The sequence below is a fragment of the Protopterus annectens genome, chromosome 14.part0 (assembly GCF_019279795.1).
Source record: "Protopterus annectens isolate FY-2018-M chromosome 14.part0, PAN1.0, whole genome shotgun sequence".
NCBI classification, from domain to species: domain Eukaryota; kingdom Metazoa; phylum Chordata; order Ceratodontiformes; family Protopteridae; genus Protopterus; species Protopterus annectens.
Genome location: NC_056748.1, coordinates 781536209 through 781560377, shown reverse-complemented (window position 1 = coordinate 781560377; position 24169 = coordinate 781536209). Strand labels below are relative to the sequence as shown.

At 41.6% G+C, this 24169-nt stretch overlaps 1 protein-coding gene across 3 annotated transcripts in view; it reads right to left on the bottom strand.

Moving 5' to 3' along the window:
* Positions 1–24169, bottom strand: part of NFKB2 (nuclear factor kappa B subunit 2) — a 396915-nt gene that overhangs the window by 96634 nt on the left and 276112 nt on the right. For all 3 annotated transcript variants that reach the window (XM_044056528.1, XM_044056530.1, XM_044056529.1), the window contains one exon: positions 20147–20288. In XM_044056528.1, coding sequence (XP_043912463.1) covers positions 20147–20288 — 142 coding nt within the window. The remainder of the gene's footprint in view (positions 1–20146; positions 20289–24169) is intronic.

Here is a 24169-nt window from a genome sequence, read left to right as displayed (position 1 = left end):
CAGAACACTGGCCTTAGTCTCAATGTCAAAAAATGTGTCCCAATCCCCTGTTGAATAAATGTGTTGTCCACAAATGACCACACTGGTGGTAGGCCAATGGAGACAGATGTCCTTATAGGAGGTCTGTGAACACAGCTTGACAGCAACCTCTCTTCTGATCACCACACTGCCACTGTGGACAGAAAGTCCTTCCATGTAGCACACTGCATAACTAAAGGTCTGTCACCCAGGAATGAAGTGGTCAATGTCTCCCTCTTCTCCCCACTCATTAGGCCAATCAGCAGGTCCAATGGCCCATTTGCCATGTAACTCAGTAGACACCTTCAACAACTGGGTAGGCTGCAAGTGTACCTGACATGTATGACCTAGGCATGAAACAACTGTCTGATATGGAAAGAGCCCAAAACCTCCGGGTGTTCCCGGTCACATCCTGGCTACTTACAGGCAATCCCTGCTTGACTGACAATGCCATGTCTGCCCAGCTGTGTTAAAAATGCCACAGCTAGGAAACCACAATCTGTATGCACCACATGCCATAGATACCTCAACCACATTACCACATTCAACAGAACATGCTTGGGGACAGGTCCATAACCCAGACAATGGCTATGTCATGTGATATATGTTGCATACATGTAAATTAAGGCACCTCGCTGGCCCTGTTCAAGAGGAATCCAGATGAGTGGATGGTGAATATAACTGTCACCCTGGAGATCACTCAAGTGGCAGTAGTCGATAGATGGCATGCTGACAAATGTCAGGTACCATGATACCAGTGTACTCACATGCCCTACTCTTCTCATATCTCCATGGACATTAGCCTGGTACACACCCAGGGACACCTGCACCAATGGACCTCAGTACTGACAAATGTGTCTGTGTGCATTATTGAGCATAACAGTGTTAGTGAGTTTGTAAACTTGTAGTTGAAAATACTTTGAGGACCTTCTCACCCACTACAGCCCCCATTGCTATACTTAGAAAGAGCTGCTGTTGTACTGCACTGTAAATGTACCTTGTGACACCCTTCACCCTATGGTCTACCTTGAGCTTGCAGCACCAGCATAACACCATTCTACCAATGAGTAGACAGGTGTGGTTTACCCACTGAGTCCTGGCATATGTGAGTGTGTGTGTGTGTGTGTGTGTGTGTGTGTGTGTGTCTGTGAGTGTGCATAATTGTAGGAGACAGCATTCTGAGGCCCCATTCTCTAAATACACTGCAGAGTGCCAAGCATTACAAGGGATGGTAATGTTGCTCACCTTAGGAGAGCCATGGGACAATTTTCACCCTACTAGCTCTGTGGCACATGCGATAAATGCATATCAGTGTAATAGCAATAATTACATAGGCAGGCAAAGTTTTGCATTTCATTCCTGGTAAATGTGTGATTGTGGGTTTGTCATAGCATTATCATGGGTATGAGTGAGTACTATATGCAATGTGGGTGGGGTGCTGGGTGTAATATGTTTACACCATGGTACCCCCAGTACATGTCCCAGGGTCCACTGTATGAAGACCGCTGTCACCATCGACCATAGAGGTAACTGATAAAACTCTTCGGCCCAATAAGGCATGTGCTGTATGCCAAAACTATGTAACAGTATGGACTGAATGACGAGATAGGCAGAGCTGCTAACTGCAGGTGTGGCAAATGTGTGTATGGCTATATCTGTGCTGGTCATTGTGTATATTTCTATAGCTGATAGTATTTCCTGGTGATTCTCACCTAGGACATCTCCCATTGCCACACTGTGCAAGGCCAGTGGATGTGTTCACCTTAGAGGGACTGTAGAGCATACTTCACCCTACTTTCTCCATGGTGTGTGCAATAAATGCAGAGCATTTGAATAGCAAGACATAGGTAGGTAGTGTTTCTAATCTCAGTTGTGCCAAGTGTGCATGTTTGTGTGTGTGAGATCAGTATTCTTACTGTGTGTGTTTGAGTGACATATGTGGCCATGGTTTACAGTTTTATACCACTGTACTCCCAGCACATGTGCTGTCCGACGTCCAAGTGGCTGATGCCCAACTCCCACCACATGCTGTGGCACAGACATCCCATAGTTGATGATTGCCACCATCTCACCCAACCATCTGTCTCTGACCTCAGCATAACAACGGTGGGCATCTCCAAGATCAAGGATGTTGTCACACACAGCATGAAGAGTTGCATTTGTGACCCTGAGAATATGTCCAGTGTTAGATTTGACACGTGCCTGTGCCTCCATGACAGTCCAAAACATGTGTATGGTGACATCTGCTGTGGTACTTGTGGCAGGGCCATGATGGGCAGCAGTCCACCTATGAGCACCCCTGTCCATCCACATGTGTGGAATCTGCCAGTTCTCTGGCTATGGAAGGTGCATACACACTATATAGTTCTCATAGATTTATACGACAAACATGTATCATACTCATATAAACAGGTAGCATATAGATATATACAATAACTGGCCAAGCAGTGGCACAGTCGATAGTGTTTGACAGAGACTATAGTATCTGTCATGTGTGAGCTATCCTTTCCCGGGGTGAGTTAGGGTCCTGAGCTGTGTTCCATGTCACAGCAGAGAGAGGCAGATGCTATGGTCATAGGTGCGGTTTAGCAGGTCATCACTATAGCAAGTCTCACTTAGACATAAATCTGTCAAAATTCTATTTCCCATTATTAGAAAACACATACTACATTCACTTATATGCTGACTTGCTTCACATACTGTTTTATTATTTCACAGTGCACTGGGTTGTATCAGAAGGTTGCTCCACATCTTTCAGTTTCCCAACGTGATGTACTGGTAGACATATGTTGGAATAGGTATCTGCATGCCCTTTGTAGGTAATGCTCTTGACCAGGTGATGGCTTGTGCACCAATTGGTGTTCACTTGCTAATTACATGCAGAGCAGCTGAGTAGTTCTTCCAATAGCCAATGTTATGGCAACACACTCCTATAATTGAGTACTTAATGTAGCCATTGTCCCTTTGCCTTGGCTGTGAGGAACACATCCTGGAGGTCTATGGCTACTGAGTGTTACACACAGCAGATGGGAATAACTCTTACAACAAGACTTGTGGAAACAGGCCAACTAAATGGTGGAGAAGGTTACAGACTTAGGGACCAAATGTGAGTACTGCTGTTATACGGTGTGAATACTGCTAGTTTTACAGGCTTTGTGTGTACATGCTCCTTCTGCATGGATGTCAGTCTAACAAAGTTGTATGTCTGCATAGCTCTGAACTGTACGCCTATCCACATAATGGCCAGAGGTTTGCCTGATATGCTTTGTGTGTTACCCAGACAGGTGTTGTCCTTGGCAAATCAGTGGCATACTCCGGTTATTGCTGCCAGTAAATGGCAGCATCCATATGTGTTTCTGACTTCATATAACTCAGAATAGAGATGTTGCAACCAACCCTGTAACACCAGCAACTTTCACAGCATATAACAGCAATATATCAAATATGGCCCTGTGTTTGGACCCACCTTTGCAAAAGCTCTCAATGAAAAGCTGCAGAAACAGCAGAGACCTCAAAGGCGGACATGCACTCCACCACCGCCACACATGACTAATCACAAGACACATATGTTTCCTAAATAGGTGTCACTCAACCAAAGCACCTAAGGCAAAACAGCACAGTCAAAACAATAGGCATAGTTGACTTGATAGTGAGGAACAGTGATGTCCCACTCACTAGGTCAAAAAAGGAGAATGTGACAGTCAGCTGGCTGTTGGCACTAGGATACGCCACATAACACACACAGTGAGATCCCCCAACAACAGGTACACATATGACTCTGTCATTGTACATGTGAATGTGAATTTCCTGAGACGTACCTCCCTGGACTATAAGGAAACAGGCATGGTAGAGCCCACCAACTATGTAGCCCAGACGGGTATGACCCTAGCCCTGAGCAGCATCCTACCATCACATAAACTGATACTACTGTACAAGCTGAAAATGATCGTTTTCAACAATTGGCTACATATTTGGTATCATATTAAGGGGTTCCAATATCTGTGCGCCTGTGATGACATGTCTGACAGACCATGATCCTTTGCTACAGATGTCCTGCATCTGTCACCCCTGGGCTTCCAGATACTGGCCAAGGCTCTTGCTACCTCTATAGTGGCTTTTTTAGGCAGTGTTCCACAGAACACATTAATACTGTAACAGCTACAAACAAATGTAATCTGAGGATCATGCTGCTCAACACTAGAGGTCTACATTTAAAAATGCACTTGCTCAAAGCAATCCTTAAACTGGAGAACATCAACATTTCTGCAGTAACAGGGAACTGGTTCAAGGCAGCAGGAAGCACACCTGCACTACCAGGCTGTCATTCATTCCACACCTGTGTGGCCCCGAAGTTGGACTGCAGGTACAAGGGTGATGGTGTTTCAATATTCATAATGGATGCGCACACCTCCAGACTGTCAGCACAACACAATGCATATGAGATACTTCAGGTGCAGCTAACATTGGTTAAGACAGTAATGCAGGTCATTGCCTGCTGTAGGTCCACAAACATGGCCCGAGACTCACACTCCCCACCCCTAAGCACCCTGGGGAATATTAGTTTCCAACCTAACACTCTCATACTGGCCAACATAAACTACCCCACCATTAACTGGAAAAACTACTCATGCACCAATATACTTGGCCAATGCTTTCTGGGATTCATTGATTCCAATGCCCTGGACATGCTCGTTCTTACTCCCACTAGAGGTGTCCACATCCTTGACCTGGTCATTGCTAACATAGGCGAATGTTGCTCTACACCAATAGTCAACTCCTCTCTGGTTAATTACTAACACAAACTAATCACATTGGAATTTCACATCCCTCCCACCCCCCCACAAAGGTAACCACCATGAAATCTTCTCCAAAGCTGACTTCAGGCACATACAAACAGAGGTGGCTGGCTGCATGACCGCAGAATCTTACACTAATGCACTGTACGAACATACACAAATGCATAGATCTCGCCATACACAATACAACCAAGATGCTCTCCTCAGAAATAAGGAAGTCAATCTGGTGGTCCCCTGCCATAACGAAACCCTACAACAGAAGGAAGAACTTCATGCGGAATAAGATGAAGTCTCAAGTCTGGGAATACTCCTTTATTAGCCTCAACCAAAAGTTGTGATCTCTCCTCAACACCTGTAAAGGTACCTATGACAACATGATTGCAGCAGATAGTGGAGACAACCACAGGACCTTCAACAGTAATGTATAGCATCTCCACAGCACAGTAGCATAACCCTCAGATTATGTATGCTTGTATCTGTTAAGGTGGTGCTTTCTTTTGGCTTCCAGACATTCACTGTAAAATGCACTATGGTGATATTTCTGTCAATATATGTTAGCAGGAACAGTGTTACTGCAACAACCTTCACAGCTTATCTACTCACATCATTTCGATATGTCTCTATTGTCATCCCTGTGTTCCCCCACTTTGTCTTGGCTTATTCCAGATTCATTGCACTACAGGGTTGTGAGCATACCTCTCCACTGCCAGGCTGTTTAAAGACTGTCCAAGTGTTTGGCTCAAATGTTGTTACTGTTCCGCAGTTTCTTTGCATTTCTCTGGGTAACACTGTTACAATGCAAGGATTTATGTCAGTGAAGACTGACATACATGTCAATTCCCATCCCCATATCATTCCAACAGTTCTGCTGATACAGTCCTTGTTGCTGTGCAACTGTTCAGTTATGACAGCAGTATTCTGATTCTGTCTGTATATGTGGCCCATTTTCCACCCTTTGTACAGCCTTTGTTCATTAGTCTTGCAATAAGAGGTTGATATGTATGATTCTGAGGTATGTCTGCACTGCATGTTATATGACTACATACATATATATATATATATATATATATATATATATATATATATATATTTATAAGTGCATACGTAGACACTGGGGTATTGGCCCTAGGGCTTATATAAGCCTAGCAAATAAGATTCCCTGGCTTTCGCCACCCAGACAAATAATTTCCTGTGTCCCTGTCGAGCAGACACACAGAAGTGAATCACGGGGTGGGTTTCCTATTTACCATCCAAATGTCACTATTTATCTTAAAGAGGGCTAATGAGGAGCTCTGTTTCACATAAATGGGTAGTTTGTTCCAGAGTATGGGAAGTGTTATGGACAGTAATCTATCCCTCCAGCATGTTCTGTCTATTGTAGTGACAAGGTTTAGCTCCCTGGAGTATGTGTTTTGAAGGGACGGACTGGGATTTCTTTACATGTAGCATGTCCAACAGCTATGGGTTTGACATGGCTGTGTATGCTAGGCAGAGACTGGCTCTGAGTAGGCGATATGCAATGTCTTAAAGCTGGTGTATTTTGAGACAGTTTGCATAGGGCATCTGTTTGAGGCCGGTGATCCTCTTTGTGAGGTACTTCTGTGGACTTTCCAGTTGTTGTAGATGTCTTGTGAGGTACATACCAAACAGGCCATTGTACTGTATACTAGGTCTAATGTGGGATGGGTAGAGGGAACAATGCTCTTCTTTGTTCTGGATGAGACACCTGTTGTGATGTGATGTGCCACACAGAAGAGTTTCCCGAGTACTGTGGCAATGTGGTTATCAAAGGAGAGACTACTATCCACCTGTGTCCCTAGGTCTCTTATCACTCTTTCTCTGTTAAGTGTACTAGCAGCTATATGGTAGTTCATGTGCACAGTGTTTTACCCAAAGGGGATGGAAATGCATTCCTTGGTGTTACGTTTGAGGCCTTGGCTTTGATACCAGGCATCTGTGTTGGTGAGGCCATTTTGTAGAATGTCCACATCTTTACATGATTCAATAATGGCTCCCAGTCTGCAGTCGTCTGCGGACTTTGTTAGCCATAGACCCTCTGTGCTAACCTGAACTTCAGAGAAGCAGATGCCAAACAGGAGAGGACCTAGGACTGCACCATGTTGTACTCCACTTGTCACTGGTGTGGAGTCAGATTTGGAGTCTGCTACTTTCACAGTGTGGATTCTGTCTGTAAGCCAGGTGGCAACCCATCTCGTGACATTGGTATGTATGCCTAGTTTAGTGAATTTATCTGTAATTCCAGAGTGGGGGATGCTGTTGAAGGCCTTGGCAAGGTCTAGGTAGGCTGTGTGAACCACCTTGGCCTTCTCCTTGGCTCTGCTGACTGCTTCAAAAAAGCCAATCAGGTGTAGGAGACATGATGTATCTTGGCCTTGTCCTTGGCTCTGCTGACTGCTTCAAAAAAGCCAATCAGGTGTAGGAGGCATGATGTACCTTTTACAAACACAAACTGGGTGGAGTCAACAGTTTGGAGGATGTTCATCAAGTTTCACTGTTGCAGTCATTACACTTGGGTTATCCTGCTGGCAGGCTACCCGCAGTCAGCCTGAATTCCAAAGTCCTGGTCTGGCGTCGGTTGTTGTCGCCTCTTCCCTGACGTCAGTGCGCCAGGGGTATATAAGATGCAGCTGACGCCATTTTCTTCAGTCTTTCTTGCCGCGCGGTGCCTGAAGCAAAAGTAGTTCGCAAGTGCCGGTCAGCCAACTCCTGAGATTTTCGAAATTGAATTTCAGATCCGAAGTCTTCAATAAAGCTAATTACCCCATTGGGGAAACTTTTTCTTGCTCCAGACCGATATCAGTAAAAGTTAACAATTGTATTTCTTGTGGGAAGCAAATAACTCATAAGGATTTTCATTCTTACTGTATTCCTTGCCTAGGCCCTGACCACAACGTTGCTAGTTGTCGGTTTTGTGCTAGATTCAACAAACGCACTATTAAACGTCGGTTCGATTTTGCTTTACATTACTTTGGCCGAAGGTTTAACTATATAATGCCATCAGAACAACCGACGACCGGAGTCCATAAAAAGCGCAAGGACAAAGAAAAAGACAGGCATCTGAGGTCCAAAACCGACGACAAAGCCTCTTCTAGGCTAGTTGCCTGTTCGCCGGTTTTCAGTGCGGCACTTTCGCAGCCCCTGACACCCGCTACCTCAGAGCCACAGGCCGCCTCCGACTCCCTCGTGGAGATAGGTAGGCCCTCTGGAAACTCAAGGTATTGGGCCTACGGAAACAATTCCCTCAGTCTGGAGCCGCTGAGCAGGCATCGGCTTCGGTGGGTGTTTTCAGACCTACACAGCTTACTATCAAGACCATTTCAGCAGCCAAGGCAAAATCTAAAACACCTTTAAAGACAAAGAAACAAGTACAGCATTCTCCTGGACAGTCATCCATGCCAAAGAAACAGATGCTCAAAATGGCAGAGGACCTAATTACTTTGATCAGGGGTTCCCATCCCCCTCCTGATAAAAGGCCTAGGCAAGCCACTGATTATGATTCCTCTGACCAGGTTTCTATTTCTTCTGATTCCTCTTCCTCCCTATGAGGACTCTGATGCTGAAGAATCTATCCCTTTAGCCTCTCCTCCTGAGGACTACTCTTTTGGGGAAACCCTGCACACCATGAGAGAACATTTCCATTGGGACAGCCAGGATTATTCAGAATCCAAGAAAAGGCTCAGAGACTTTCTTTTATTGCCTCAGCACAGGCCTCTTGCTATCCCCCCTGTACTAGATATTGTTGATGATGTTTTTTCTGAATCCAGTTTGACTCCTGATTCTTTACCCCCTGCACCAGTTAAGCCAGATAGGTACTACAGGGTTCCAGATTCTCATACATTTCTTTATAAAAATCCTGCTGCTGATCCAGAAACTATTTCTCAGGGTCCCAAAGGGGTCAAGGCTTCCACTGCAAAAAACCCTGTTCCTTCTGATAGGGATTCTCGAGCACTGGACAGATGGGGGAAGAAAGTTTACACCTCTGCTACTTTAGCTGTAAGGGCTTTAAACTGTTAGTTTCACGTGCTTAAATATCAACAATACTTAATGTCTTTACTAAAACAGAAAATGCTTACAAACTCTGAATGTCCAGAGAACAAGGAAATGCAGGATTTATTGCATGCAGCTGAACAAGTGGGAAAGCATACTTTGCAATGTGGTTTTGATTCATTAGAGCCATCTTGCAGAGCCGCAGTTACATGTTCTGTCATTCGAAGGCATGCTTGGTTAAAAGAACAGAGTTTACCTGATCATGTTAAAGCAAAATTATTGGATGCTCCAATACAGCATGATACTTTGTTTGGTGTTAAGGCTGAAGAGGTGTTAAAGAAAATGGAGGATAAAGCAAAATCAATGCAGACAGTAAAGGATTTCTTACACGTTCAGCCACCTAGATTTAGCAGGAACTGGCCTTCTAAAAATTGGTCCTTTCTAGTGTCAGACAGGTCACAAAGAGGAAGATACAGACGCCCACGAGGCAGATCTCAGCCCCAAGGCTCATACAGACCTAAACAATGGGGTGCTTCAGCCCCCAAAGACGGAGAAGACAAATCACAACCTTATAGGAAACAGTCCCAGTGACTTTCCTCTACAAATACCAAGCACTTACCTTTTGGTAGCACCCTTGGGGGGAAAACTAGCACTTTTCTAAAAAAAAACTGGCACATGATCACCCAGGACAAATGGGCTCTGAATATTGTTTCCCAGGGTTACAGGTTCCACTTTCACACCCTACCAAGGTCAAAAGGTATGCCAGACCTGCCACACAATCAATGGGCAGAGGCACAAAAACAAATTTCTGCCCTAATGGACATGAGGGCTATTCAAAATGTACCACAGCAAGAGCAGGGGCAAGGATTTTACTCAAGACTTTTCTTGGTACCCAGAAAGGACAAAGCCTGGAGACCAATACTGGACCTGTCTATTCTAAATACTTTCCTGGACGTTCCAAAATTCAAAATGTTGACACTGCAGCAACTTCTACCCATGCTGGGCAAGAAGGCTTGGCTAGTTACCTTGGATCTCAAAGAGGCATACCTGCATGTCCCAATCAGACAATCTTGCGGAAGATACCTCAGATTCATAGCTGGCTCAATGCATTACCAATTCTCTGCACTGCCCTTTGGCTTATCTACTGCACCCAGCATCTTCACAAAATGCCTGGCACCAGTAATTGCATTTTGCAGACAAAAAGGAATACAAATATATCCCTACTTGGACGACTGCCTTATTGAAGCAGAGAGCAAGGACATTCTACTAAAGCATCTGGCGTTTGTAAAAAGATTACTAATTTGCCTTGGGTACACAGTAAACAAAAAGAAATCAAAACTAGTGCCCTCTCAAGGGATAATATTACTGGTGCAAGCTTAAATACAACTGCCCAGATGGCTTATCTCACGCGAGACAAGCAAAGGCAACTGACTCATTACTTTCAAATGATGGCAACAAAGACCCAGTTACCTGTAAGAAAAATTCTGGAGGCTTTGGGCTTCATGACATCCTGCATCCTGCTAATTCCGTATGCAAGACTGCATATGAGGAAGCTACAATGGTATCTAAAAAGTGTTTGGACTCAACATTGCCACAGCCTGGAAACAATAATAACTCTTATCCCCTGCCTGCAACAGGAGTTTCGATGGTGGGCACTAGCCTGTCACCACAACAAGGGACAGCCTTTCACTTTACCCATAGCCAGGCAGACAAATAACAGATGCATCGGATTATGCCTGGGGGGCACACATGGCAGGAAAATGTATTCAGGGCACGTGGCCCACGGAGCAAATGCATCTTCATATCAATCAAAAAGAGATGCTAGCTGTACAGAATGCCCTAACAGCCTTCAAGGATCTACTACATCCAGGACAACTATTGCTAAAGACGGACAATACTACAGTTATGTGGTACATAAACAAGCAAGGGGGCATGCATTCCTACCCCCTCTGCAGGCAAGCCATGACTTTGTAGAACACAGCACTGACCTATCAACTACATCTGTAGGCACAATTCCTACCAGGAAAGAAAAATACTCTGGCAGACGAACTAAGCAGAAACCTCATGGACCCTCACGAGTGGAAACTAGATCCACAGGTCTTCAGCATGACAACAAGGGAATGGGGATGCCCAGACACAGATCTCTTTGCCTCCCCTCACAACTGCCAACTACAGAGATTCTGCACAAGAACTTATCATTCACAAGCATGGAAAGTGGATTCTCTATCATTCAGCTGGAAAACCCTAACAGTTTATGCCTTTCCACCACTGCCTCAAGGTACTCCTAAAAGTCAGATAAGAGAAGCCAAAAATGATTCTGATTGTCCCAGACTGGCCATGCCAGCACTGGTACCCAGTCCTAAAGAGATTGTCTTAAGGCCCAGCCTGGACTTCACCTCAAATTCCTCATCTTCTGACTCAACAAAACAATCAGATCCTACACAGCCAACTCAGAACCTTAAATCTGGCTGCATGGCAAATAATATAGCCACTCAGAACACACCTCTCTCTAAAGCTGTTACGGATGTCATTTTGGAAGCCAGGAGGCCCAGCACCAGGAAATCTTATGCAGAAAAATGGAAGAGATTCTGTGCTTGGAACCAGGCACAAGGACTTGAACCACTTGTTCCAAATATTCCTCAGATTTTACAATACCTAACTGAGATGTTGGACAAAGGCCTATCCTTCTCATCAATTAAAATCCATGCCTCTGCCATTTCAGCTAATTACAATATGGAACCTCCTATTTTCTCACATCCACTGCTAAGACAGTACCTCAGAGGGGCAAAAAACATAAGACCCCTAAGAAGAGCACCGATACCTACATGGGACCTCAACTTTGTCTTGGAAAAGCTCACACTGCCTCCTTTTGAGCCAGCCAATACTGCTGATATAAAACTCTCATCATGGAAAACTGCTCTGCTCTTAGCAATAACTTCAGCAAGAAGAGTCTCAGAGTTACAGGCATTAATGGCAGTGGAACCTTTTATCATTTTTCATCCAGACAGGGTTTCTCTAAGGACAAACCCAACACTTATGCCAAAGGCAGTATCCAGTGTGGCTCTTAACCAAACCATTCATTTGCCAACATTTATCCAAGTCCCCAGAATAAAGGGGAGAGACTTCTGCACTCTCTGGACATACACAGGCAGCTATGCTTCTACTTGGACAAAACAAAAGCTTTCAGAAAAACTGAGCAACTGTTTGTAGCATATGCTGCAGGATCACAAGGAAAGGCTATTTCAAAGCAGACTATTTCAAAATGGATAGGACACTGCATTCGTTTCTGCTATGCACAGCATGGCAAATCAGTGCCTAAGAATATTAGGCCACATTCTACCAGGGCAGCAGCCACTTCAGCAGCCTTTCTCAGAGGAGTACCAACCAAGGAAATTTTGCAGGCTGCAACTTGGAGTTCAGTGCACACTTTTACCAAGCATTATCACTTACCTCTTTACGCTAATTCCATAGCAGGCTTTGCCACTGCAGTTCTGCAGGGCCTCATCGCCACTCTGAATCCTATTTAGACCCAGCCGCCCTACCTCAGCTTTGGGATTCAACCCAAGAGTAATGACTGCAACAGTGAAACACAATGAACATAATGCAGTTGTGTACCTACCATAAATGTAGATGTTCGAGTGTATTCACTGTAGCAGTCCTGGTTACCCTCCCTCCATCCCCCTTTCTTTGCTGGGTCTTATCTGTACTTCTCTATTCTATACAACCTATGTGGTGTATTTGCTTGTAGATGAAGGTTTTGTTTTATTTTAGTGTATGTTTTTATAAGCAATATGTATTGCCTACCTTCTTGGGGGCACCTGACATCTGGGGCAAGAAAAACTGAAGAAAATGGCGTCGGTTGCATCTTATATACCCCTGGTGCATTGACGTCAGGGAAGAGGCGACAGCAACCGACACCGGACCAGGAGTTTGGAATTCAGGCTGACTGCAGGTAGTCTGCCAGCAGGATAACCCAAGTGTAATGACTGCAACAGTGAATACACTTGAACATCTACATTTATGGTAGGTATACAACTGTACTTTACCTATGTCATTGTTTATTAGTTCCATGCTGATACACTCCATGGCCTTGCAGATCAGGCTTCTCAGGCTGATGGGGCAGTGGTTCCCAGCATCTGTGATGGCTCCCCCCTTGTGGCGTGAGATAACCATCACTATGTGCCATTCACTAGGCACAACACCTGCAGTAAGGCTAAGACTGAACATGGTACTTAGGTGGGGTACCAGTTAGTTCTGTGGTTTGTGCTGAACACAGCCTGGGATGTTGTCTGGTCCCATGGATACTGTATTCTTGCCTTTGGAAGATGTGTTCTTTACCTGTGGGGCCATGATTACAGGGGCTTTACATTCCTCCAGCATTGAGAAGGGCCTTTTAGTGGGTGAGAGGGGGTGAAGTTAGCACTAACCCAAATGCCAGGATGTTGGCAATATCAGTTGGTTCTGTATATTTACTGCCATTGTGCTGTAACTCAGGGCAGATCTGAGTGTTGCCATTGAGATTCTTGACATAGCTATAGAATGCTTTGTGAATGTCTTTAGAATCAGTTGCAATCTTGTTTTTGTACCCAGCTTTGGTGGATTTTATGATGGATGTCAGCTTCTTACTGAGGATGATAAGGGAGTTATTGCAATCATGGGGGTTTACTCTAGTATTTCAACAGTTTCATCTTTCTGTTGTACAGTTTCTTAACGGCAGGGGACCACCAGATTGACTTTCCATATTTGATGGATAGCATCTTGGTTCTATTTGGGATGGCATGATCCATGGCACTTGTGTAGCTGTTCATACAGCGCATTGGTGTAGTATTCAGCAGTCATACTTCTATTTACCGTCTGCATGGGTGTCATGAAGGTAGCCACTTCAGTCTTACATAGCATGAAGTTGGCTTTGAGGACATTCTTTATGGTGGTTTCCTTAATGGAAGCTGGGAGATATATATATATATATATATATATATATATATATATATATATATATATATGTATATGGGTCTAGGACTATTCACTGAAAGCACATTTCACTGAAAGTCAAATGACTGTGCACAAATCACCGAAAGCTCAATTCACTGAAAACTCAATTAACTGAAAGTTATATATGGCCTTTACCCCAATGTAGTGCAACCCTGGAGTTAGTATATATAGTAAGGGGTGTGGGGTGTGTGGGGGGCATAGCCCCAAACATAGTTTGGGTATATATTAAGTTTAGAAAAGAGTTATTTATTGAAGCTGCAAGTATCCATGTGTATAGTTCAAAATATTTGGAATAGGTGGGGGCTACACCCCCCACACTCCCAAAGTGGGGGTGGTGCCCCCCACACCCCCTTACTATATATTCTAACTCCAAGGTTGCACTACAGTGGGGAAAAGGCCATATATAACTTCCAGTGAAATGTGTTTCAGTGAATTGTGTTTTCACTGAATTGTGCACAGTGAAATGTGTTTCAGTGAAATGTGCTTTCAGTGAACAGTCCTAGACCCATATATATATATATATATATATATATATATATATATATATATATATATATATATATATATATATATATATATATCTGTATGTATCTATATATCTATATAATTCTATATCTCCCATCATTTATATATATATATATATATATATATATATATATATATATATATACACACACACACACACATATATATATATTTATAGAGCGAGAGAGGCATACGTGTGTACTAGGCTAATGGGCCTGGAGCCTTTACAAGCCTAGCCCATAGGAGTACCCTGACATCATGCCACCCAACCTTTGTTCCTACTGCCTCTGTTGAGTAGAGCCACTGGAGTGATCCCCAAAGTGAATCTCATATTTCCACTCCACTCATCTAGATTTCTCTTGAAGAAGGCCAGTGGGGTGCTCTGCTTGACATGTACGGGAAGTGTATTCCATAGCATGGGCAGTCTCTGGGTTATGAACCTGTCCCTACTGCATGTGCTGTTGTGTGGTAATGAGGTTGAGGTCTCTAAAGTGTGTGGTGTTGAGGGATTGGGATTTCTTTAGATGTAGAATTTCTAACAGAGCTGGGTCACACATGGCTTTGTAAGTCAAGCTACGATTGCCTCTAAGTAGGCAATATGAAACAGAGACTAGTTGGGCTTGTTTGAGTCTGTCCACATGGGACAAGTGTTTAGGGCTAGGGTCCTCTTTGTGAGGTAAATTTGCGCCCTCTATGGTTGTTGCAGGAGTCTAGTGAGGTACATGCCAAATGGGGCATTATACTCGATGATTGGCCTAATGAGGGGAGAGTAGAGGGAGACGATGACCTCTTACTTCTTGGATGCAAAACCCTTAGTAATGAGATGTGCCACATAGCAGGACTTTCTGACCACAGTGACAATATGGTGGTCGAAACAGAGGTTGCTGTTAACCTGTGTTCCCAGATCTGTTATAATGCCGTCTGCGTACAGTAGACTACCATCAATGTGGTAATTCAAGGGAAATGTGATTTTACCAAGGGGGATGATGACACATTATTTGGCATTGAGCTTCAGGCCATGGTTCTGACATCAGTCATTTGTCTCATTGAGGCATTTCTCTATGATGTCAACATCACCTGGGGGAGTTAATTATAGCCCCAAACTTGCATTCGTCTGCAAACTTTGTCAGCCACAGTCCCTTCATGTTGGCCTGGATGTCAGAGTAGTAGATACCAAACAGGAGAGAACCCAGGACCAAACCCTGTGTGACTCCACTCATGACTGCTCACCAGACTGACTTGGAGACAGCTAATTTCACACTGTGGGTTCTATCTGTGAGCCAGTTTGCAGCCCAACTTGTGATATAGGTGTTGGGGCCAAGCTTAGCGCATGTTTCTATAATTCATGAGTGGGGGAATGGTACCCTTTCTGGCCAATACCTTACGTGTGGTCACCATCACTGTTGTGTATTCCTGACACATCAGTGGGATGATGTGAGGATTGGGATCACTACATTATACAGAGAACATGCGTCCCAGACTTGTGATATTTGTCTCAAACTATGTTAGCAGTAACGGTATTTGTACAACAACTTCCTCAGCTTAACTACTCACATTATTTGGATATCTCTGTATTGTCATACCTTTGTCCACCCACTTTGGCTGGCTTGTTCCAGATTCATTGCACTAAAGGGCTCTGAGCATACCTCTCCACTGCCAGGCTGTTTGCCACATGTCCAGGTGTATGGCCCATACATTGGTTCAGTTCCAGTTTATTTGTATTTGTCTGATAAATCACTGTGATGATCCCAGGATTTATGTCAATGAATAATGACATAACAGGTCATTTCCCAGCCACATATCCTGCAGACGGTTCTGCTGACATGCACCCTTTTTCTGTACAACTGTTTGGTTCTGACAGGTATTTTCTACATATGTCCCTATATGTGCTCCATTTCTCTCCCTTTGTGCAGACATTTTGTACATATTTCTTTCAGTTATACGTTGATAGTTATGTTTCTGGGATATGCACTGCATGTATTTTGAGTACACATATATATTTTGTAATATATCTATGCATATATATGTATGTGTATATATATATATAAACACATATATATTTATTATATATGTGTGAATATATATATATATATATATATATATATATATATATATATATATATATATATATATCCCTTCAATCATATATTTATATGTGTATATGTATTTTAGGTAACTAAGTTTCCATACGTATGTCTATATGCAACACACGATTGATTCTACAGAGCTTTCACATGGTGGTGGTATACCTGTATTGCATGACAACTTTGGAAGAGCAACAGTGACTTGTACAGCTCAGATGGTGTACTGGTATGGGGCTGTGACTGTAGCATACAGGGTCCTCGGTTAATGACTTTAGAGTGACAGTTTTATTTCCATTAATGTTAAATAACCACACTGCATGATATGGTAGGTAGAACATCATGATATTCTATGTCTCAAATGGCTTGGTGGTTGAGTGCTTCGACTATGGTGTACAGGGTCCTGGGTTAAGCACTTGGGACTGACTGTTTTATTTCCATTAATGTTTAATAACCAGGCTGCATGACATGTTAGGGAAACATCATAAAATTCTGTGTCTCACATAGCTTAGTGGTTAAGTGCTTTGACTATGGTGTATGGGCTCCTGGGTTAAACACTTGGGACTGACATTTTTTTCCATTAATGTTCAATAACCAGGCTGCATCATATGTTAGAAAAAACATTATTAAATTGTATGTCTGATATAGCTTAATAGTTAAGTGCTTTGACTATGGTGTCGTGGGTTCAAGACTGGGGACTGACATTTTTTTTCCATTAATGTTAAGTAACCAGAGTGCATGCTATGTTAGATAAACATCATAATGTGCTACATCTGTAATGGCATAGTGGTGAAGTACTTGTGATTATGGAGATCTGGGTTCAAGACCTGTAAAGCTGTTTAGTTTGTTACTACACTTTATACTTTATTGCAGAGGGGGACTAATATAAAATAAATTTAACATGTGTGTTTTAATTACTTTGCTAGGGGTATGGACATTATTTCTGCACCATTATCTGTGGAGGGCTGCGTGAATATTAGGGGACTAACAAAGGCTTTGCATTGGCTTTGCCCTGCACACATTCTGTGGTAACATTTGATGATGGGGGCATGAATAGGACAGTGTTTACATATTTGCTACATACTAGGGGACTTGTGTGTGTATGTGCTTGTGCAAACTTTTCTTTTTTTCCACGGACACTAACATAGTATCTTGCTGCTGCAGACTTCTGAGCAGAGGGCGTGTATATTGTGAGAACTTTGCTCTCAGACACACACCCCTGTGCTTGTACACAGCTCCATGTCCATGTAGCTGTACAGCAGCACGCCTTCATTAATATTAAAGGCGCGCTGCTGCTCTACATGGACACGGAATGATCCATGCAAGAAGAGCTTCTTCTTGCACGGAGCAAACATGAATCCTGGGGAATATCTATATGACTGCATTGGGTTTGATCAAAAGTTTGTTAGATCAAACTTTTTCTTTGGAAGGTTGTTTTATTGAACTGATGGTTCATTGAAGGATCTGCTTTGTGTGCGGTACAGCTATACAGTAAAGAGTGAGATTTTGCCCTTTCCCCACTGTTTTACGATCTTGGAGTTGATACATATAATTATCAAGGGACATGCTCCCAGAAAAAAAAACATTTTTTCTTTTTTTTTTTAAATTTAGTTTTGCATGCATTGAATTCATGCTTGGCGTATATGCACTGGCATGTCGACATAGTTTCAACTTTCTGCAGTTGATGCAGTTGGTCAGTGATGTAAGCACACATAACCATATATATCTATCTATACTTTTCTTGGTTCAAGTTTAGTCACAGAAAGGGAAGTATGAACAGTGCCCTGTGGGGCTATTTGCCAAGTGGAAACTGTGCTCAATGTGCCCATGTTATGAAAACTAAGCACATCTTTACTTCAATAAAGACAGCTAAGGTTTTGGAATTAGGGATTTAATTACCTGTATTACAACTTGGGTGGTTTATCTCATTTGCCACTGTGGTAGTTTTTATGTGGAACAGACTTCCTTACCATGGAAATTACGTATAGCAAAACATTTGAGAGATTTAAAATGCAATAATCAGTGGATTGTACTGTTTAAACATTCATAACAAAATCCCACAGCAAAATTTTCATTCATTGGCAATAAGATTAGTAGAAATATTAGACATCAAATATTGAATCAAAAAGAAAAAAGAAAGATAGCAAATTTAGTGGCATTATGAAATCCTGGATTAAATGAGGTATTTTAAAGAAGTACATAGATTAAAATATTTGATGTAATTTTGGAACACACCACAAGGTGTCACAATAGTATTAAATAGCAACCTAGCTAGTTTACTAGTGTGTGCAAGTTTGTATGTTAATACTGCATTAGAACTGATTGGTTATTAATGCATGAACTGGTATATAAGCTGGAAAGATCTCACAACATTAAGAAAGCCTTGGCTAAACCCGGGTTCCTGGATCTGTTGTGGGAATTTGCGTTATTGAACAGTGTGACAAATTACCTTGATAGAATTTTGGATTATTAAAATAGCTGATTGAATTAGGAAGTGCTGGTAATGTTTTCTTTGAAGATGGTGTGTGTGTGTGTGTGTGTGTGTGTGTGTGTGTGTGTGTGTGTGTGTGTGTGTGTGTAATGTGTGTGCGTGTGTAGCATACCTCTCTACCTCTTACAGCAAGAAATTTGGATAAAAATGTGGGGCAATAGCCCAAAAATAGGTACAAATATTGGTCTTACAAACTTAAGAAAGTTGATAAAATATCAGGTTTTGCATTAGCCTGGATTTTCTGACGGGTATGAACTCAAACTCAAATGTCTTATTATTTTCTAATTTCAGTCTTTAATGATTTGCCACTAATTTGCCAAAAAAACACAATTTTATGAAAAACGGGCCAAAAATATGAGGCAAAAATCTGGACATTCTGCAAAAATCTGTACAGTTGAGAGGTATGGATTGTGTATGCACACACACACACACACACACACACACACACACACACACACACACACACACACACACACACACACACACAATATTCTGGAACATTACATTATTGGTACAAAACCAAATCATTTTTTTTTAACAGTGCAGGACCCCTTTAGAAAGCTCAAGTCATTTCCAAACAGCGAGAGTCAGGCCACCTTGCTCTTCCTGGATAGCATCACACCCTTCTGTAGTAGACCCCCCCCCCCAACTTCCCCTGCTATGCTGTTAGTATGTCTTTGCATGTTCCCCCATCTACACTGGACAGTGCAGTAGTGCAGTGGTAGGGTTGTTTCCTCACAACAAGAGGTTCTCCAGTTCGATTTGAGGCTGGAGTGCCTTCTGTGCAGAGTCTGCATGTCCTCCCTGCATTTGTGTGGGTTTTCTCCGGGTACTCCGGCTTCCCCCCACATTACAAGGAAAAATCTGGAGTATTTCTTCCTGGGTCTCCACTGAAAATTGGCTTTGTTCCAAGTCGGACTTTCCCGGTAAACAAATGTTAAATAACTATATAAATGTACATTGGCAGTGCATGCTAACAGACCCTAGCTCTATGAGTGCAAATTACAGCGTTCTTGCTAGGTGTCACACAAATGGCTAACCTGAGCTACTCCTTACCATCCTCCCAAGCCACTGCCACCAGAAATCATTCTCTCTGTTTTGGTGAGATTGTTGAACATTCTGTCTGTGTGCATTAAATAAGAAAAGGAAATTGCTATACATGTCTCAAACAAGTAGTTATTTTAGTATGTTTACTAATCACTCTGTGTGTGTTAATAAGATTCTTAGTTACTTACGTGTCTCCATTTTCATCCTGTGCTGCTGTCAGGTGTCGTTGTACAGCGAGCAGCATCCGAGGATCAGCTGTGATGGCGTAGTCAAGCAACGCCCTTGCTGTTCTTTGAGCAATGCTCTGCATCCTCATATTGTAAAGCCATGCTAGAAGGACAGACAAGAGGATTCACCCATAAGGACTAGTAATATTTAGCTAAGTCTACTACCAGCAATTTTTCAAATAATGTCATGACAATTTTTTTTAAATATGAGCAAAACTATTGTTAGTATTTGAAAGACTAACTGAAAAGAAAGAAAGAACTAATAAAAATATAAGCAACTGCATACAAGTGTAAATCTGTACGGTCAAGTCAGTATTACATAAATTACACAGTAGGGCAGATTTCATGACGTTTCTAATTAGTAGAACATGCAGTAAACTTTGAACATGTATTTCTAAAGCCACAATGCTGCTAGATGTCAGTGTAAACTCTGGATAGCAGCAGCTTGGAGTGGACTGCAGCTCTTGAGATAGTTAGAGGATAGAAATAATTTGTTACTGTGGGGCCTCCTGTACATGGAACCCATAATATCACAGAATCATATGATGTGCAAGCCAACTGAGCCACATGGCCATTTTTGCATTCCTGTACCCATCCTTGGGCCTTGTCTCAAGTACAGCCAGGCCAGCCATGCAACAGAGATTGCATTTTTTTTTTCTGACTGACCAGGAGGTCTAAGGGTCACAGGCTTCCCTGTGTCAGCTGCTTGTCTGTTATTTTAAGGGCATAAGCTGCAACACTTTATAAGCTGTGTTAGCACATCTGTGTCTCCAAAGCAACAGAGGAAAGTGACAGTGCAGTAGAACAAAACATGATTAATCCTAGCTATGAATAATGTAACTGGGAATAGAGTAGTTAGTGAGTTAGTCTGTCGGCGACTGCTATAAAAGATGGAACCCAAGTATCAATGATTATATTCATAAAAAGGGTAATGTCAATGAACAGGAAAGTGTACTTCAACACATCAAAAAAGTCACAAAGAGAAAGGTATAGTCCAACACTGGTTATACCTACCAGCAATGGCAGTCAGGGCAACACAGGACTTAAATGAGCTATGTAATGTTTGAGTCAGAAAGATTGGGTAGATTATAACTGATGTATAATGTTTGCAGCTGGGAGTGTGTCAATATGTTTTGTGATGTAAAATGCTTGCAACTAGGATTATGTCGGTGTGGCTTGTTTTCATTTATATAAAAGTATAATTGTCTATGTAGTAAATGATTTAATAAAGATGTGTATTTTATAAAAATACGGCAGGAATTGAATAATTTATGTAACATTGCTTAGGTTATACGATGTATAACAATTTATGCGAAGTATAGTTTTTATGTTAATATAGTTTATGAATGTAAATTTGCATATCACAAGTGATAATTCAACAAAGGTGTTTGAAAAAAAAGTAACCACCATCTTTAACTGCTAAACCTTGGTTTATTTATGGAAGGATCATCCTAGCAACTAATAACTACAGAGCACAGTCAAGTAAAAATATGCAGTAGTATGTCTGTTTGGAACCAAAAGAGGGAATGTCAGAAATATGATCAAAAAGCTTATACAGATATATGCAGAAATTCAAACTTTTCTGTGCTTATGTGAACATAATAATGTTATGCATTTCTCCTTGGTTAAAATGAACCAGTGTGTATATTACAGCCTGAGTAAAATGACATCAGCATTTATAAAGTCTAAATACAAGAAGAAAACAGTGTTTTCAGTAAATGGCTAACAGAAAAGTGTCAAGGAATTCACTGAATTATTTTGTAAGGAATGTGTAGCAGCTATATGGATATAGTCAGTAACAAATTCAGTCAGTATCCAGTCTGCTGTCCAAGTGTATGGCTCACCAAAGTCTTTTAATGTACACCAGGCTGCAAAGGTAAATTAAAAATGCTCACATTTAGATGTAACAGAGCACCTAGCAAATGTGGCATCAGCATTAGCAGCAGGAAATGCTTAGTGGCCCAACATGCACTCAGGTCGGGGGGGGGGGGTAACTTTTTTCCCTTACATTGATACAGAAGTCAGTAATGGTGGTCTTGGTGGACTCCTTTCTAAATTAGCTGTACTAACAAAATCCTGTCATGCATCAATACTTCCTCCTTTCCTTCATGTGTAAATATTTTTCTAAATTCTTACGTAAGAACGTGCTAAATAGCTAACTGTAAACTTCAATACATTAACTGAATATTATGACAAAATAGCTTAAAGCTCAGATGTTGCAAAATGCTTATAAGCAGATGCCATGACACAGATAAATGCCTCATAAAGCTGTGCAAACCTTTACCTTTTATTTATCTAAAGCCCTGAAGTGATTATTATTCTGAGTTATACACATCACTAGCAAATGCAAGTGCAGCTGTTACAGGGAACCAAGTAACATCTTTAGAACTAGTACCTGAGCTATCTAAGAATCATACTACACCCAGCAGTTTGCAGCCGCAATGTCACATAATGACTTATGCAAGAAGTGTAAATCTATAAATAAATATTGCTAATATATCTTTGCATATAATGCAGTGATCTTTATAAATAATCATGTAAAACCATAACTACAGTAGTCACTAAACTGCATTAGTGTTAGTATCTATGTACAGAATGCAATTATTTGCATAAATATTAAGGTAAAACCACAACTATAGTAGTTATTGAACTGTAAATGCTGGTTATAAATTAACCTGAATGTAAATGTTGGTTTAAAATTTAACTCAGAAAATAATCTGTTTTGTAAATGTTTGGAAAAGCTGTTACTGACTCTGGCCCATGCTGTAGTTGAAAACTGTCTTTGGACCATTTCACTTACCCAGCTAACAATAAAATAAAACAAAACTGAAGTAAATTCACCTGGCACAACCACCTCTTTCAGGAGGATGTCAGGGTACTGCATACTTAACTAACTCACTCAGTCAAACATCAATATGGCAGTTGAGCCTAATACTAAAGATGAACCGAGATAGTAGTTCATAGCTCCTTAACCCTCTGTGTAATACTGTGAGATCTAAATTTTTTTTTTTTGGGGGCAAGAAAACTTATCCTCAGTCTTCAGTGTAGCTTTTTTACTTGAAAGAGAATATTACTGCTTTGCCTCTGCTTGGCTAAATTTGAAGAACCTACAGTGTATTTTGGTGTATATCATGTTCCTTTGAGTAAAACAGCTTTACATACTACTTTACAACAAAGGTTTCTGAAACGAAATTATGTCCTTAAGTCATATTATATCACATAGGCATCTAACTTGGATAGCTATCTATCTAGTATGATACATCACAGTGGGCACTGAAATATGGTCATCAACAAATGCAGGATCCTCTGAGCTTGCTGCTGATTTGTGACTATTGAAGACAAACCCAAATAAGAACCCATCAAAGAGGGTCCTAACTGACATGGCAGCAGAAACATGTAGTTGTTTTATTACTCTCTGTTACAGCCCACAACAATATATTTCACATTTATCTGCATGTATGTTCTGTGAAGTGTTATATTACTGTGTATAGCAAAGCACTTTTGTGTAAGTACTGCTAGCACTGCAAGTTTTCTATATATCATCAATAAACTGTGCTCCAAGAACTCTTCATCTGAATATCTCCTATATATCTGCAATATATTGGGGTAACTCTTAAACCATTAGCCCAGGAACTCTATCTCTGAATCACCCTTACATATCAGCATTATATTAGTTTAATTTACTTACACACTACACACCAAGAAATCCTTCCCAGAATCACTTTTATGCATCATTGCAATTCACATACACAAGCTGTACCAAAAACCCTGTACTGGAATCATTCTTCATATTGGCATTACGTAGGTGTAATTGAATCTATTTTGGTAGATTGTCACTTGTACTACCTCACCCAGTGAACGTTCATTATCCAGCCACTCATTTTACTATTGTGGCAATATAAAAACAGACACACATGTAGTAATGTATTTTTGCAGAGGGCCGCACTCTACTATATCCTCTAATGAATGAATTTGCTCCCATAC